Source organism: Neoarius graeffei, chromosome 1 (genome assembly GCF_027579695.1).
Source record: "Neoarius graeffei isolate fNeoGra1 chromosome 1, fNeoGra1.pri, whole genome shotgun sequence".
Lineage (NCBI taxonomy): Eukaryota > Metazoa > Chordata > Actinopteri > Siluriformes > Ariidae > Neoarius > Neoarius graeffei.
The window spans coordinates 107,416,981-107,434,778 of record NC_083569.1 but is presented as its reverse complement, the minus strand read 5'-3'; the positions used below and the strand labels follow the sequence as shown (position 1 = coordinate 107,434,778).

General features: G+C 42.4%; 1 protein-coding gene across 1 annotated transcript in view; it reads left to right on the top strand.

The window, feature by feature from the left end:
* Positions 1-17,798, top strand: part of LOC132881533 (tensin-3-like) — a 137,263-nt gene that overhangs the window by 105,207 nt on the left and 14,258 nt on the right. Inside the window, exons 16-25 of the mRNA XM_060914093.1 lie at positions 5,482-5,565; positions 8,176-8,287; positions 10,853-11,271; positions 11,373-11,459; positions 11,659-11,790; positions 14,858-14,953; positions 15,469-15,546; positions 15,959-16,036; positions 17,433-17,601; positions 17,685-17,753. Of these exons, the coding sequence (XP_060770076.1) occupies positions 5,482-5,565; positions 8,176-8,287; positions 10,853-11,271; positions 11,373-11,459; positions 11,659-11,790; positions 14,858-14,953; positions 15,469-15,546; positions 15,959-16,036; positions 17,433-17,601; positions 17,685-17,753 (1,324 nt within the window). The remainder of the gene's footprint in view (positions 1-5,481; positions 5,566-8,175; positions 8,288-10,852; positions 11,272-11,372; positions 11,460-11,658; positions 11,791-14,857; positions 14,954-15,468; positions 15,547-15,958; positions 16,037-17,432; positions 17,602-17,684; positions 17,754-17,798) is intronic.

Here is a 17,798-nt window from a genome sequence, read left to right as displayed (position 1 = left end):
CTTGCGCACACACACACATACACACATATACCAGCATACAATATACACACACCTATAACCACAGACACGTACGTGCCACGCCCATGTGACTTGATATCAGTCAGCTCATTTTGGCTTGCATGTGTAGTTGCTATGGTTACTTTGACAGAAACATTGCTAGAAATTGGAATGCAGTGTGAAGTCTCGTGCAATGCTGTTACTCAACCATAACAAATTACCGTAACCATGCTGTCTGCTGCTAAGCACCAAATTATTCATACATTTCAAAGCTTATACTCATCTCTTATGTGCCGTGCAGTTTGCTTTACGATTCACAGAGATGGCCCAGTTGATAGTAAGGCATCTCTCAACCAATCTGATCTGAAATCTTGGGTATGGGCATGGGTTTGGATGCCAACTTTATTGCACAACACACTTCATGCTGGTTTAAACCTGTGCTTGGATGTGGACTGGTGCTCATCACAGGCTACACCCATGCACTCATTCATTCATCCATCCATCCTTTTACAGCATATGATTCATGTAGGTTTGGGTGTCTGGAAGAACCTTTATCATTACATTACAGGCATTTAGTATTACAGGCATTTCCAGTATGACTGGTTGCCTGCCCCCTCCTCCCCTCTGCTCCTGCCCAGCCTGCTCAAGACTGCTGTGTGTCCTGGTTCCCCATTGGTGGAATGACCTTTCCATTGAGGTCAGACCTGCTGACTCCCTGACCACCTTCAAGCGCAGACTGAAGACTCACCTCTTCAGGCTGCACTTCTCCCCTTCTTCCCTGCTCACTGTGTAACTGTGTTTTGGTCTAGACCAACCCAGGCTGCATACGGTCTAGCCTGGGGTAAGCTGTTTTGAGTTCTCTTAGTTATACTTTATATGGTTGGTTTGGACGGCACAGTGGTGTAGTAGTTAGCATTGTTGCCTCACAGCAAGAAGGTCCTGGGTTTGAGCCCAGCGACCAATGAGGGCCTTTCTGTGTGGAGTTTGCATGTTCTCCCCATGTCTGCGTGGGTTTCCTCCAGGTGCTCCGGTTTTCCTCACAGTCCAAAGACATGCAGGTTAGGTTAATTGGTGGGTCTAAATTGACCGTAGGTGTGAATGTGAGTGTGAATGGTTGTTTGTCTCTATGTGTCAGCCCTGCGATGACCTGGTGACTTGTCCAGGGTGTACCGTGCCTCTTGCCCATAGTCAGCTGGAATAGGCTCCAGCTTGCCTGTGACCCTGTTCAGGATAAGTGGCTATAGATAATGGATGGATGGATGGATGGATGGATGGATGGCTTGTTTCCTTGGCTGTTTGAGTATTGGTACTTCAACAGAATATTACACTAGGTATTGTTGTCATTTGTTCAGTTGGCATGAGAACTTTCTTGTCTAGAAGTTCAGCACTTTGTCTACCTGACTTTGCACTTGTTCTATGCCATGTAATGTAATGTAGCAGACATTCTTATCCAGAGCGACATACAACAGGACTCTGACATACCCGCAGCAGTGGGCAGCTCAGGGAGCAGTTGGGGGTTAGTTGCCTTGCTCATGGTCCAGGGAATCGAATCAGCAACCTTTTAGTCCCAAAGCTGCTTCCCTAACCATTAGGCTATGGCTTCCCCTATTAGTCTTCCAAAGAGCCTGGAAAACTGGCAGTATGACCAGATACTAAAACTTGGACTCATCAAGCACTTTAGAAGATGCTTCAAAATCATGGACGATGATTAATCTTGATTGATTTGGTGAATTTTGAATGCACATACTCCCATATTATTCTTAGCCTCTGTCAGTTGAGAATGACTATGGATGATGCATCCTGTCTCGGTCTAGTTGGTGTCAGGGTACAGGCACTTACGGATGCAGGCGCAGGGGAGAGCCGGTGCATCACAAACTGGCAGCCAATTCCAAATCACAATCCAGAAGACGAAGTCAGGGTCAGGCGGGGTCGGTCGATGTGCGAATGGATTATCAGAGAATAGACTAAGGTCGAGGTCAGAAATAAACAGAAATGAGGTCAGAGTCACAGGAATACTAGAACTGGAAACAATGACTTGGTATGGTCAAGTGGTAAACACTGAGCGATACTTTGGGAGGTCTGTTTGTCTGAGTCATTCTTAAATATTGAGGCCGATTAATGAGAAACTGGTTACAGGTGTCATCAATACTCAGGGGAGGAGGGGCACTGTGGTGCTTGGGAATTGTAGTCCATCATGGCTATGTTTGAAGGCTGCTCTGAACTGAGATTTTTGGTGCTAATACTAACAGTTGGCAGCATGATTACTTGAGCATCTATGGCTGTGGCTGAAGAGCCCAGTTCTTGAGTGGATTTGGTGCAGTTGGTGTTGACGGTCATGACAGCGTGTTCATCTAGCTGTAGCCTCATCCAGGAGCCTGATCTCCTGTCCTTTCAGATGGTGCTTTAGAGTGTTCTTCAGCAATGAGCAGTCAGAGGTGAGACATTCCCAGGACATGATGTCTATGTCAAAGTCTCTTTTGCAGACGTCTTTGTAGCGAAGCTTTGGGCGACCCATGGATCTTTTTCCATACTAATCTGGTGATCTACTACATCTGTAGTTTGCAAACATAACACACGATGATCCATGATGCTATCCCATAATTCAACTGGAGCCTTCGAATTACCAAAGAAGAATTCTCTCAAGGAAAATAGAAAGAAGATGGCTGTCTGAAACGAAGCCGGTTGTTGCAGCAGTGAACAAATATTTCAGAGTACATTTGAATTGTGTCCTTACTACTTGCTCGCATACATTAGTAGGTACTTAACCATCGTTAATACATACTAAAAATGCCGATGCAGCCCAGATGTTTTCTGGATCTGCATGTTAAGAGAAAGCACAGCCTTGTTATTATGACATTAAGTAATAATAGTCAAGCTTGGTTTTTTTTCTAATAGTGAGGTGGGTTTGATCTCATCTCATCTCATTATCTCTAGCCGCTTTATCCTGTTCTACAGGGTCGCAGGCAAGCTGGAGCCTATCCCAGCTGACTACGGGCGAAAGGCGGGGTACACCCTGGACAAGTCGCCAGGTCATCACAGGGCTGACACATAGACACAGACAACCATTCACACTCACACCTACGCTCAATTTAGAGTCACCAGTTAACCTAACCTGCATGTCTTTGGACTGTGGGGGAAACCGGAGCACCCGGAGGAAACCCACGCGGACACGGGGAGAACATGCAAACTCCGCACAGAAAGGCCCTCGCCGGCCACGGGGCTCGAACCCGGACCTTCTTGCTGTGAGGCGACAGCGCTAACCACTACACCACCGTGCCGCCCGAGGTGGGTTTGATATTTTGATGATTTTTATTCCTTAATGAGACAGCCCTCCATTCCAGCTCATATTCACAAAGCTCCATCCCCAGGATCTATGCCGGCCCCTAGATTAGGGTGTCTATAAAATGACTGACAGGAGGTGCACCCAAACACAAATGAGCATTCTGGACCAGTTTTCCATGCAGGTTTTCTTCACAGTTTTCTGCTAAAGCCATCGCATAAACCTTTGTTTTTATATCTTTTGTGTCTTTCAGGTTATTTGTACATGTAAGCAATAAAAACAACAACAAAGCAAAAAAATAAAATAAAACAACTACTGCACCTTTAACTTGAGCTAATGCTGGGTTTATGTAAAGCTAACAACTAAGATAAGCATCACATGATTAACAATTAACAACCAATAAGCTTTGATGCGTCTGATTTCACCTGAGCTATAGAACATCATTGTTCTTGGGTTACATTTGGTAGGTCATGGTCTGCTTTGATTTTTAGCTCATCCAGCCTGGCCTGCAGCCGGATGAGCTAATTATGCGAACATGCGTCGTTGGTCATCCGTCCACAATTTACAAAAATCGCTACTCCGCCTGCAGGATTGATCAGATTTGATCAAACTCGTATACAGTGTTCCCCAGGTGGGTGTGCATAAAAGTTGTCAAGACGGTGGCACCACCTATCATATTTACGATTTTATGAGCGTCCGAAATTTTTGAGTGACTCGTCACATTAAACGCTACTCTTCATAAACTGCGGGGACATTTTTCACTGAAACTCACTCAGAAGGCTCTAAAGACATATTCCAACAAGACTTGCTCACCAAGTGGTCCCACCTGCCATGGATGAAGCTACAGAGGGGTTGCGTGCAATTTCACGAAAATCACTACTCCTCCTACAGAAGTGATCAGATTTTAATCAAACTCATATGGAATGTTCCCCAGGTTGGTGTGTATAAAAGTTGTCAAGATGGTGGTGCCATCTGTCATATTTAACATTTTATGGGCGTTTGAAAATTTTCGGTGACTCGTTACACCAAACACTACTGTTCATAAACTGTGAGGATGTTTTCACTGAAACACACCCAGAAGACTCTAAAGACATATTCCAACAAGAATTGTTTACCAGGTGGCGCCACCTGCCATGGATGTGGCTACACAGGGGTCATATGCAATTTCACAAAACTTGCTACTCCTCCCACAAGATTTCAAACTCGCACACAACAACAGTGGCTGGTATGAGCTACAACCTTTTTGAGGCTATTTTTTCTAAATATACACCTTTTGTTTTGGTCCATGTTGTGTTTATGACAATAAATATGTCATGGCTTTTCCACGCCTTTGAAAAGACATTAAAAACATTCACTTTGCCTAAAGTCTCACAAAAACATGGATAAAGACACTAGGTACAAATGATGACGAATTCAAGGTTTTTTTTTTAATACACTGGCTGTCATACACACCTACCAGTGTTTAAGAACATATATGACAGTGGACAAATCAGTAGCCATGGAGCCCAGGGCAAGCCAAATAGTTCCTTTAGCATGTAGTAGATTTTTGCAAAATTGGTACCCAGCCTGTTTACAGCCATTCCTGCAGGTCCATGGACTTGAACGAGCAACCTTTTGGTCTCAAAGCTGCTTCTCGAATCATTAGGCCATAGCTTCCCCAGCAATGAAGACTGCATTCATCACTCATTGTGTAAAATTATATATAGTCTACAGACATACTGTAACTCTAATAACTAATAATATCTTGGGTGAAAATAAAGATACGACCATCAGAACAAAGTTCTAGATTTTTCGGTAGCTAGTTTGTCATACTTTGGTGTTGAATTAGATTTCCAACCAAAACATTTCTTTGGAGATCTCACTAGGCCTAATGGTGTAGCTAATGAATTTATAATTTGTCCATCCCTGGATGTCTTAGTATGTCGTAAAAAAAAAAAAAAAAGGTTGTGTTACCATGATTCAAAAAGAAACAAGCCTTAGCAAAAACAAAATGTCTCTATTTACTCCATTTACTCAAATAAAGTGAGTAATGTCTGTCTGAAATACCCAAAATATGAGGCAGTGTATGCAGGCGGTTCTACACACTTGCTCCAACATGTCCAACCACACTTCATCCATCCACTTCACTTTCTTTATAATCTCCATCTGTAGTGTCCTTACCAGTTTCTTACTAAACACACTCCCTTTTCATCCTTTCTCCATAGTGAAGACCATGTCAGAGTTTACACACTTCGCCCAGACGCCATCTCCCAGCACACCAACGTTCAGAGCCTTTAGGACAGAGCACAGTAAGCAGCCTTTAACATCTGATTGAAGGAAGTGATTTTGGAGAACTAGACAAGTGGGATGTCTGTGTTGTTATGTTTTTCTCTGATATGATCAGGGAATGGTTATGGATAAGAAGTCTCAGACTAAATACACTGTACGGTACAAGTCCTGACCCAGCAAATGTGTGCACATGTTTTTGCACTGTGAGAACTTCAGGAATGCTGCTTGGATTATAGCCGAGCACTTGGAAGTACCAAATACAAAGAAACTACACTCTCAGAAAATAAAGTATATTATTGTACCTTTAGCAGTACAACAGCTTGTCACTGGATCAGTACCCTTTAAGGTACTTATTTGTACCCTTTAAACACTGCTAGGGAATAAATATGTACCTTTTTGGTACAGAGTTACTTTGAGGTCCAATAAAGAGGCCTAGAGGGTACATTAGTGTAGACTGTACCTTGGGGGACATAAATAACACCTCTGTTTCTGAAAGTGTAGAAAGGAACTCAGGAGAGTGCATACCTCTGCCAAGGCACATATTATCAACATCAAAATCAAATCACTTGAACCTAAGATAATATTAAAGCTGTCCACCAAATTTCACCCTAATCTGTTCACGATTTTTGAGTTACATTGGGAACAGCCAAAAAAATCGTGGCTCTGCATACATATCTGGATCCTGGATCCACATACATATCAGGATTTGCATCAAATTCTAACCAGTTGTTCCTTGGCCCATGGCCCACCTTTCCTCCAAATTGTATCCAAATCTATTCACTACTTTTTGAGTTAAATTGGGAAAAGACAAATAAATCTGGGATCCGCATACATATCAGGATCCTGGATTCACATACATGTCCGGATTCTGGATCCACATGCATACATGGATTTGCATCAAAATCTAAACAATTGTTCCTTGACTCATGACCCACTTTTCCTCCAAATTTCATCCAAATCTGTTCACTACTTTTTGAGTTATGTTGGGAGAAGGCAAATAAATCCTGGCTCCGCATACATATCAGCATCCTGGATAAACATGCATATCCAGATCCTGGATCTGAATATATATCCAGATTTGCATTAAAATTCAAAGATTTGTTACTTGGCCCATGGCCCACCTTTCTTCCAAATTTCATCAAAATCCCTTCACTACTTTTTGAGTTACGTTGGGGGAGGAAAAAAATCCTGGATCCACATACATAGCTGGATCCTGGATCCGCATACATATCTGGATTTGCATTAAAATTTAACCAATTGTTTGATGGCCCATTTCACACCTTTCTGCCAAATTTCATCAAAATCCGTTCAGTACTTTTTGAGTTACATTGGGAACAGGCAAACAAACTGAGGTGAAAATATAACCTCCTACAACAAATTTGGCGGAGGCGATAAACAATTTAAACAAATACCTTGGGTATTTTAAGCAACATTTAGTCCAGTAGATCATACTATATGTTCATGTTTTTTAATTAAATAAACTGCTCTTATTTGATTATAAATCTCAACAAAACTCACAGACGGCCCGACATTAACCCAATGTTAAAGCTCAGAGAGCAGCCGACGTTGGAGAGGTTGCTTTATTAAAATGTCAAGCCTTTTGTACACACAGGGTTGAACATATGTGCTTCCTGACCTCTGACAAAAGGTCAAGACAGGAGGAAACAGCCTGCTGAACAATAGAGGAAAAGGCCAGCTTATGAGAAGAAGGTGTTCACATGTGAAAAGGGGCTCCCTGTTTTGATTGAGCTTGAAAGCTAGAGTATCCACCCATTGCATTTGGAGAGCTAATTCCCTGAGGGGCCATAAAGATTAGCGTAGTTCCAAAAGTACTCAATGCTCTTTAAGAAGAGGCGCTCTCCAGATGCTCTTTCGAAAGTGCTCCAGTGAAAGCATCTCGGGGTAATACCTTATATGAAGCAGCTCTTAACTGATTAGTTTAAAAGAACCAGTGTTAAATTGTGTAAGTAATGTTACATGTATGTTTTAGAGTATTGACGGATATTTATACAATATTTAATATCCAATATGAAGTCCAATTCAAATGATCATAATCCCTAATGATGATAAATGTTTGAATTTTTGCCAACCATCACTCAGTGATGGCATCAACATTGAGTAATTGAGATCTTATCTTAATTATTTGTCATGTTTGGTTTATTATTGAAAGCATCAATATAAGTGCTAGTTACTGTTCCATCAGTTAATGGAACTTTAAGATCAAGCTTTCATCTCATACCTCTTTTCCGCCAACGATTGTGTAGCGCCAGTCTCTGCTTTGATAACCCTCAGCCTCTCTCTTATACAGCTAGGGTTACAGTAGGGGACTGGTCCTCTGGTAACCGCAAGAGTTTGACTCCCTACTCACATCTGTATTGCAGCATGCCTTGCCAGATGGCAGGAGGTACCATTTTTATGATGGTCTTTGGTATGACCCGACCACAAGTAGAACCCACAATCTCCCAGTCAAGAGGTGGACACACTAACCACTAGGCCAGCTCATGGCGTCCAACCTAATGGTCCTATTTTATTTGTATTTAAAGTGTGACAGAAAGCAAGATTGCCATAAATCCTTCTCTGAATGTAACTAATATTCTGACAACACTTTTCTGTGTTGGTCTTGATTTCAGATATGAGAGCTTTTGCAGATATTCTGGGACACGATGAGAGCAGAGGGAACATGTCTCAGAGAGTCTTCAGCCACTCCCCACCCACTGGAGGAGTAATAACCCTGACAGACAGGTAAGAAGAACAGTTTGGACATTTCTGCACTAAATACCGTCTGATAGTATTTTCACACTTCCCTTGAGTCTATTCGTATTCCCAGGTTTGCTTTCACCTTGAAGAAATAATTCCGAACTATGGTGCGTTTGTGTGATTCCATACACACTGGTTTGCAAAATGGCACTTGGTTCATCTGCCACATTGTTGTTGTTTTTTTGATGTCATCATGAAGGTGTACCTATAAACAAGGACCCACTCTTGTATAAGATTTGAAGTCATGAGATGTCCTTTTTTGGTGATACTCTCTAGCCCTTTTCCACCAACAGGGAACAGGTTCTTGCACTGGTTCCGTTCAGGATTCTTTGAACCTTGGTGCCAGGTAACGAACCAGCCCACGTTTTCACCAGTTTTGAGCAAAACCATTGTAATCAAGGATGCGTCATGAATGGAGGGCGTAGCACAATTCACAACAGGAGTAAGCAGGAGTTGCAAGATGGCAGTGTGCATTGATTACCTCTAAGCTTTTGTTCTGTTATTGCAGATATTTGTTTTTGGTCCATTTTTTCTGTATCCTTTTCCATTGCGTTCTCCATTCCTTCTCCAAACTAATGACACACCCACTGATGTCATCATGGTGTCAGAGTGCAGGCACTTACAGATGCAAATGCAGGGAAGAGTGGGTACATCACAAACTGGTAAACAAATCCAAATCTTGAGATAAGAATCAAAGTCAGGGTCGTGCTAAGGGTCAGTCGATGGGCAAACAGGATGTCAGAGGCAAACAACAATCTCAGAGTAAAGTGAGTAATGTAGCAGGGGTCAGAATAACTTGGAATCAGGACAAAACAACAAAGGCTTGGTATGATCAGGTACACAGACATAGGACGATACTTCACAAGGTGCTGGAGTGTTTAGCATGCTTATATAGGGAGCGTAGATGTGGAACAGGTGTGCTCCCAATCAATATTTGGGAAAGGGAGGGTGCTGTGGTGCTTGGGAGTTGTAATCTGTGGTGGCCACGTTTGAAGGCTGCCATGAACTCGTGTAGTCACTAACACACAGTTTACGCTGGGAAACCAGCTATATTCTGGTTCCCAACCAATTTATTTTTCATCAAAATGCTCTGATTGGTTCAAAATTTGGTGCACGAACAAGAACAGAATAATTTCCCTGTTGGTCGAAAAGGGGTATCAGTGTAAGCGCTCGTGCCACAATGATGAACAAACTCCAGTGCTACTAAAGTCTGATTTTTTTTTTCATGTTAAGGCATTCCATGTCCTATACTGACCATAACAACCCTTTACTCACCATCACAAAACCCTGAAACAGGACGCAACACCAAGTGAGCTTCCCACAACCAGGTCCAAGAGGACTATGGGTCAGGTCTCTGGACCTCAAAAACAGCTTCTGTACTTCACCAAATAGATAAACTCTTGATCTCTTGGGCAAAAAAAAAAATAACCCGCAAGTGTGAAAATGACCTTATAAACCATACTCTATTAGACCTACTTTGATTTATCTATCCATCTGTAGGAGCCTTGAAAGTTCTATATGTTGAACCCTCCATTATCCGTAACTGCTTATCCTGTGCAGGGTTACAGGCAAGCTGGTGCCTATCCCAGCCGACTATGGGTGAGAGGCAAGGTACACCCTATCATAGAGACAAACAACCATTCACACTCATGGTCAATTTAGAGCCACCAATTAGCCCATGCAGACACGGGGAGAACATGCAAACTCGACCCAGAAAGGCCCCTGTTGGCCACTGCGCTCAAACCCAGAACCTTCTTGCTGTGAGGTGACAGTGCTAACCACTGCACCACCGTGCCACCCTCTATGTAGAACCCTATAACAAAGTTTTCCTTGCAGCTTTAAATAAAACCTTGATTAGAAAGTTAGAATCATTTTTCTAAGAGTCTGCATTGGACGGGTAGGAAATGATCCACAGCTTGGAATCTTCTTTAAAAAGGACATTAGGGTTGAAAATTACAGTTGATTTATTTGAAAATATTGCCATCCTAGCACAGCAAACATGTTATGGTCATGTCAAAGTCCTTCCCATGCTACAAGGAACATTGGGCGGCACCAGTCTCTGGTTCTATAGCCCTCGGCCTCTCGCCTATTACATAGTTAGGGTTACAGTGGAGAGCTGGTCCTCTGGTAACCCCAAAAGTTTGACTCCCTACTCACATCTGTATTGTGGCACCTCGCCAGATGGCAGTAGCTACCATTTTTATGATGGTCTTTGGTATGACCCAACTGCAAGTAGAACTCACGATCTCGAGAGGTAGACACGCTGACCACTAGGCCAACTCGTGGTACCTTATGGTCATGTGACCTATGATAATAAAGCTCTGGCATTCACAATCATGTTAAAATGAGGAGTATGTAGTTCAAATGCTGTACAGACATGCCCAGGTATCTTCAGGCACTGTTACTTACCAAACATAATCCTGAGCAGTGGTTCTCTTGCGGCACTAGATGCTGGGAGCATGGAACGTCATTGTGAAACTGCAGCTCCAACAAACACTGTTTTGATTTCAGGCATGAACATCCATTAAACAGTGCTCTTGTTCCCTCTAGCTCGATTCCGTCCTCCTGCCCAGAGGGGGCGATGCTTAGTCGCCACACCTCCATCAACACCCAACACTCCGACTGCATGGGTTACAACCAGAACTCACCTCCTTCCCACAATCCTCAGCCACACCCTCACCCTGCCCCCAGTGCCCACAGCTCACCCTGGGGCAGCCAGAGGACCCGAGTGGGGAACTGCAGCCCAGCGCTCAACTTTGACGAGGAGCCTGACGGTCTGAGTTACGAGTCCCAGCAGCCCCCGCTTCCTGAAAAGATGCGCACCTTGGATTGCGAGCGTGCTTTAGGTTCTGTGTCTCCGGCACCTAGTGGGTTCTCCAGTCCACACAGCGGGAGCTCACTCTCTATCCCTTTCCCTAACTCACTTCCTGAGCTCCAGGCCAGGACAAGCAGTGTCAGCCCTCTACCAGGTAAACTACACCTGCTTCCCATGATGCACCAGCTCTCTCTGGACCTCAATATGAAAGGAAAGATACAATTTCTGAGTTCTTCTTGTCTTCTTTTGTTGTAGATGTCCTCATGAGCAAGCAGGTGACGGTAAAGTTCGTCCAGGACACTTCGAAATACTGGTACAAACCGGACATCGCAAGGGAACAGGGTAAATATGACAGATCGGAGGAGTTTTATGAATTGTATGGAAAATCTAGTTTTCATGCTTCTGTACCATTTTATTGTATGGTACAGAAGCATGAAAACTAGATTTTCCATACAATTCATAAAACTCCTCCGTACATAAAACTCCCTGTATGGTGTGTGAGAGAGAGATGAGAATGACTAACACACCTCTGTCTACACAGCCATTACCGTGCTGAAAGACAAAGAGCCCGGCTCCTTCATCGTACGTGACAGCCACTCATTTAAAGGCGCCTACGGATTGGCTATGAAGGTAGCCACACCCCCTCCCTCCGTGGTGCAGCAGAGTAAGAAAGGTAAGGATCGGCTGAAAGCGGGCAGGTGGACAGGACACCTGAGTGTGTGTATGTGTGTGTGATTTTGTTCCAGAGCATTTTCCATTCTGCTCTAGTGGCCTTGGCTTTCTTCTCCTGCTGACATGAAAGAGTCCTTTTGTTGTCCTGAGCATTGAACACAACTCATCCGTGACTCCAGATGGAAACTGATTCGATGGTTTTACTTTCCATCGATATGATACGTCCACTGTTTTGGTTTCAGCTCTCAGGGCTTTTGAACTTCTCAGCAATTTGGAGACGTTTTCCTGATTTGTCCTGGACCTACTTTTAATAAATAATTGGTCCATTATACTATCATATAACCGAATGCAAAAATAATTTCCGTGTCAAAACGTAGAAGAAAATATACACTTGATCTTCAGTGTTCATTTAGTGCTACTAATAATGTGTCTCTATTCTAAATCATTATGAGCAAACTCATAAGTTTGCATCCCCACTGATGTATAAAATTTATTTAAAATGCGTGACTTGTTAGCGGATATGAAAAGTTCAAACTCTCACGTGGAAGGCCAGCTCTCCCTCACACAGCCTGGAACGCAGACAAAGACACGATCCATCTCATCTCATCATCTCTAGCCGCTTTATCCTTCTACAGGGTCGCAGCCAAGCTGGAGCCTATCCCAGCTGACTATGGGCGAAAGGCAGGGTACACCCTGGACAAGTCGCCAGGTCATCACAGGGCTGACACATAGACACAGACAACCATTCACACTCACATTCACACCTACGGTCAATTTAGAGTCACCAGTTAACCTAACCTGCATGTCTTTGGACTGTGGGGGAAACCAGAGCACCCGGAGGAAACCCACGCGGACATGGGGAGAACATGCAAACTCCGCACAGAAAGGCCCTCGCTGGCCACGGGGCTCGAACCCAGGACCTTCTTGCTGTGAGGCGACAGCGCTAACCACTACACCACCGAGACACGATCCATGTGGAAGAAAAAGGAACGAAGACAAAACTGCAAGAGAGATTCACAAATAATCCAAAATGGATCTGAAAAAAAATCTTGGAAGGAAGTGGAATAAAAAGTTACACTGCTGTTAAACTCATCAGGATTATTTGGATTGAATTATTATTGGAAATAAATGATGTTTTTTTTTTAAACTGATTCTGTGATATGATCAAAAAGTCAAAGAAATATACTGGTAATAATAATAATAATAATAATAATAATAATAATTGATCTTGACCTTGGTTAAAAAAAAAGAAAGAATGGAAAGTAGAACAAAAACTCCATTTATATTACTATATTTACTGTCCAGTATATAATTTTCATTTATGTTTGTCTTGTTAATATATTTAAAGTTAAGAGTTTTAAAGTGCCATTCCACCATTGGATGTATTCTTTGGCATAAAATACAATATATTTTGACAACATATATAAATGGTATCACTAGATAGAGAAATCTTTTAGCTTCAAAATGATATATCAAACATAATTTTTTGACAACGACAAGTATATTAATTTTGCGACCAAAGTCACCTACCCTTTTAATTTCCGCGCATGATGTCATTGGCAGGTTCCCCTTCTTGTGTACCACGTGACGTGTGACGTGGCACATATTATCAGCAATGGCGGATAGAACGCGATAAAAATAATACCAATAAATCTAGCTAATACCAATCAATCTAGCTAACTGAAAGATTAACTCAAAATTTTTCACAATTTTTTTGGCCCCCATATACGAGGAGAAATGACTCTCTCACTTTGGGGGTTTCCTGGTCTAAAAATAGACTGACATGTGGTACACAAGAAGGGGAACCTGCCGATGACATCACGTTTCACTACCGCGCGGAAATTAAAAGGGTAGGTGACTTTGGTCGCAAAATTAATATACTTGTCGTTGTCAAAAAATTATGTTTGATGTATCATTTTGAAGCTAAAAGACTTCTCTGTCTAGTCATGTTGTCATAAAATATATTGTATTTTATGCCAAAGAATACATCCAATGGTGGAATGGCACTTTAAGGAAAGGCTAGTGGTAGTGTAGTGGTTAGCGCTGTCGCCTCACAGCAAGAAGGTCCGGGTTCGAGCCCCGTGGCTGGCGAGGGCCTTTCTGTGTGGAGTTTGCATGTTCTCCCCGTGTCCGCGTGGGTTTCCTCCGGGTGCTCCGGTTTCCCCCACAGTCCAAAGACATGCAGGTTAGGTTGACTGGTGACTCTAAATTGAGCGTAGGTGTGAATGTGAGTGTGAATGGTTGTCTGTGTCTATGTGTCAGCCCTGTGATGACCTGGTGACTTGTCCAGGGTGTACCCCGCCTTTCGCCCGTAGTCAGCTGGGATAGGCTCCAGCTTACCTGCGACCCTGTAGAACAGGATAAAGCGGCTAGAGATAATGAGATGAGATGAGTTTTAAGGAAATAAGTGAATAAAACGAGTTAGAGATTTGCAAAAATTCAAAGCAAACAAAAAGAAACGCAACAGAAAAAATAAATGAAATCGAATGGAAAGCAGAATAAAATCTACATTTATATCACATTCAAACGAACGGATAAATGCTGCTCCAAATGGGTTTCTGCTTCAGAAAGCCGACTTCCTGTTCATAAATTTTAACAAATGTGTCAAACCTGAAAGTACTGCTTTAAGTTTTCCTTTTTATATTCTATTGGTACACGCCCCATTGACCATTATATTACACACACAGCGAGTGTGTGAGCACCTGTGATGACATCATGGGTCTCGGTGCTTAAGTCAAGCTTTTGTGAAACCCCCTTGAGAACGTGAAACACAATGCTGAAGTCTTTGTGCTCGTTCCTCCACCTGTCGAGGAATTCTGCCTCCTGAGGCCCTGTGGAGAAACCCCGCCTCTTTCTACAGGCCCACTTGTGTGTGTGTGTGTGTGTGTGTGATAGAGAGAGAGAGTGAGAAAAGGAATGAGTGATACAAACAATGGAGGAGAGAGATAGTAATCTGGAATGTGAACTTGAATATAACTGGATATTGTCTTTCTTTGAATTTTTCTTTTAATTTACTTTTGTTTTAAAATTAAAAAGGACCTATTTCTCTCTCTCTCTCTCTCTCTCAGGTGGAGATCTGTCCAGTGAGCTTGTCCGTCATTTCTTAATTGAGTGCACACCTAAAGGAGTTCGACTGAAGGGCTGTCCCAATGAGCCTTACTTTGGTAAATTATCCATCCATCCATCCATCCATCCATTCATCCAAGCATCCAATCATCTGGATATCCATCCATCATCCGTCCATCCATCCATTCATCCAACCATCCATTTCCATCCATGTAACCTTTCATCCAACCATCTATTTATCCATCCATTCCTCCATTTATCCAACCATCCAGTCATCTGTTCATCCATCCATCCAATCATATTCATCCATCCTTCCATCCATTCATCCAACCACCTGTTTATCCATCCATACATCCATTCATCCAACCATCTGTTTCCATCCATCTAACCATTCATCCAATCATCTATTTATCCATCCATCCAATCATCTGCTCATCCATCCATCCATCCATCCATCCATCCATTCATCCTGCCATCCAATAATCTATCCATCCAGTCATCCATCCATCCAGTCATCCAATAATATATCCATCCATCCATCCATCCATCCAATCATAAATCCATCCATCCATTCATCCAACCATTCAATCACCTGTTTGTGTGTGTGTTGCAGGGAGTCTGACTGCACTGGTTTGTCAGCACTCTATCACGCCGCTGGCTCTGCCGTGTAAACTCATCATTCCAGACAGAGGTATGTAACACACAGCTCTGTTACTCGGAGACACGAACAGATATTTCTTTACTGCATCCTCACTCCACTGTGGTCATGGCAGGGTTTAGTGTTCTGGGTTTTTACCCCGTCATGTTTTTCTTCAAGACAAAAAAACAAAACTTTGTGTTACAGGAAGTGTGTGATGTTTATCTTGTGGCTCATTCTGAAGATTGAAATAGCTTGAATACTGAGTATGTGATCTTTAGCTAATAGAGTAGAGAAGTGTTTATAGTGGGAACGATTTCTGTTTCAAGGACCAACACTCTGACAAAAAGACACCACTCTTAGCAATGTTAGCTACCTTTGCTATGCAGTGTATACAGTCTGATTTCGTGTGAAGTGTATGAGGAGTGTGTGTGAGAAACATGCTGCTCTCTGTGTTACCCTTCAGATCCACTAGAGGACACTGTTGAAGCAGTACCACAGTCCATCGCCAACTCTGCAGCTGAGCTTCTGAAACAGGGAGCAGGTGAGTGGGACACTGAGGAAGATCTATACCCTCAGCAAAGTCCTTATTATCTTCTGAACATTGATGGTTCATTAATTATTATTAGCACCAGCCATCCAATCATCCATCTATCATCCATCCATCCCCTCATTTATCAAACAATAAATCCATTTTTCTGTCATTCATCCATCTAATCTTTTATTAGTCATCCATCTACCTGGTCATTATCCATCCATCCATCCATCCATCCATCCATCCATCCATCCATCCATCCAATCATCTGTATATCCATCCATCCTTGCATCCACCCATTCATCCCGCCAATCATTTTAGTCACCCATCCATCCATCCATCCATCCATCCATTCATTTATCTAACAGTAAATCAATTTTTCAGTCATTCATCCATCCAATCATTTTAGTCATCCATCAATAAATCATCCACCCATCCAATCATTTATTAGTCATCCATCCACCTAGCCATCATTAATCCAGCCAATCAGCTATTCATTCATCCATCCATCCATCCACTCATCCATTCTTTCCTTTATCCATCCATCCATTCAGTTGTTTTTAGTCATCCATCCATCAATACATCATCTATCCATCTAATCATTCTTAGTCATCAATACATCATCCATCCATTGATCCAGCCAATTGTTTTTACTCATCCATCCATCCATCCATCCATCCATCCATCCATCCATCCATTCAATCATTGTTAGTCATCAATCCATCAATATAATATCCATCCATTCAATTGTTTTTAGGATGGATGGATGGATGATGATGTATTGATGGATGGATGACATCCATCCATTCTTCCCTTCATTTATTCATCATCCATCCATCCATCCATCCATCCATCCATCTAGCCATCATTCATTCATCCAATCATTTTTAGTCATCCATCCATCAGTAAATCATCCATCCATCCCTCCATCCATTCATCCTTCCATCAGTCCGTCCATCCACCCATCTATCTATCTGTCATGTATCATGACAGAAAAAAACTTCTTGAATGGAAACTTGTAAAATGTTATGTTTCATGTTACATTATGTTCCTTAAGATGCTTTCATGTTGGAAAGTTGAGTCAGTTTTTAATTTTTTTTCACAAAATGTTTACATTTGCAATTTTAAAATGAACCTAAGCAGAATATAAATGGCTAAATAACTCAAAAGAAATGATTAAAATTAATAAAGTAATAGAATAAATCAGTCAGGGGCAATTTACTCCAGCTTCCCCTGTGATCTGGACAAATAAGTGGGAAAAATAATGGATGGATGGATGATCCCCAGACATAGAATATTTTTCATAGTATATTTTTATTCCATGTTGAAAAAGGTAAATGATGAATATTCAATCTATTGTGACACTGCTGCATGACCAACCCCCCTCCCCCCCTTTTCTGAGCAGCGTGTAACGTGTGGTTCCTGGGCTCTGTAGAGATGGAGTCTCTGACAGGTTACCATGCTGTCCAGAAAGCCACAACGGACCTGCTGAGCTCTTATCCTGCACCCTCCTCCACCGTAGTGCACTTCAAAGTGTCCTCGCAGGGCATCACACTCACCGATAACCAGAGGAAGTGAGTTGACATCTGTCTGTTCACAGACATAAATCCCATAAATACTTTTCCTGTCTGACATATTGCCCATGTCTTTCTGACAGGCTGTTCTTCAGGAGACACTATGCTGTCAACACTGTTATATTCTGCGCTTTGGACCCTCAGGACAGGAAGTAAGTACGAAAACAAAACAGGCATTATAGGATTCTTTAAAAGCA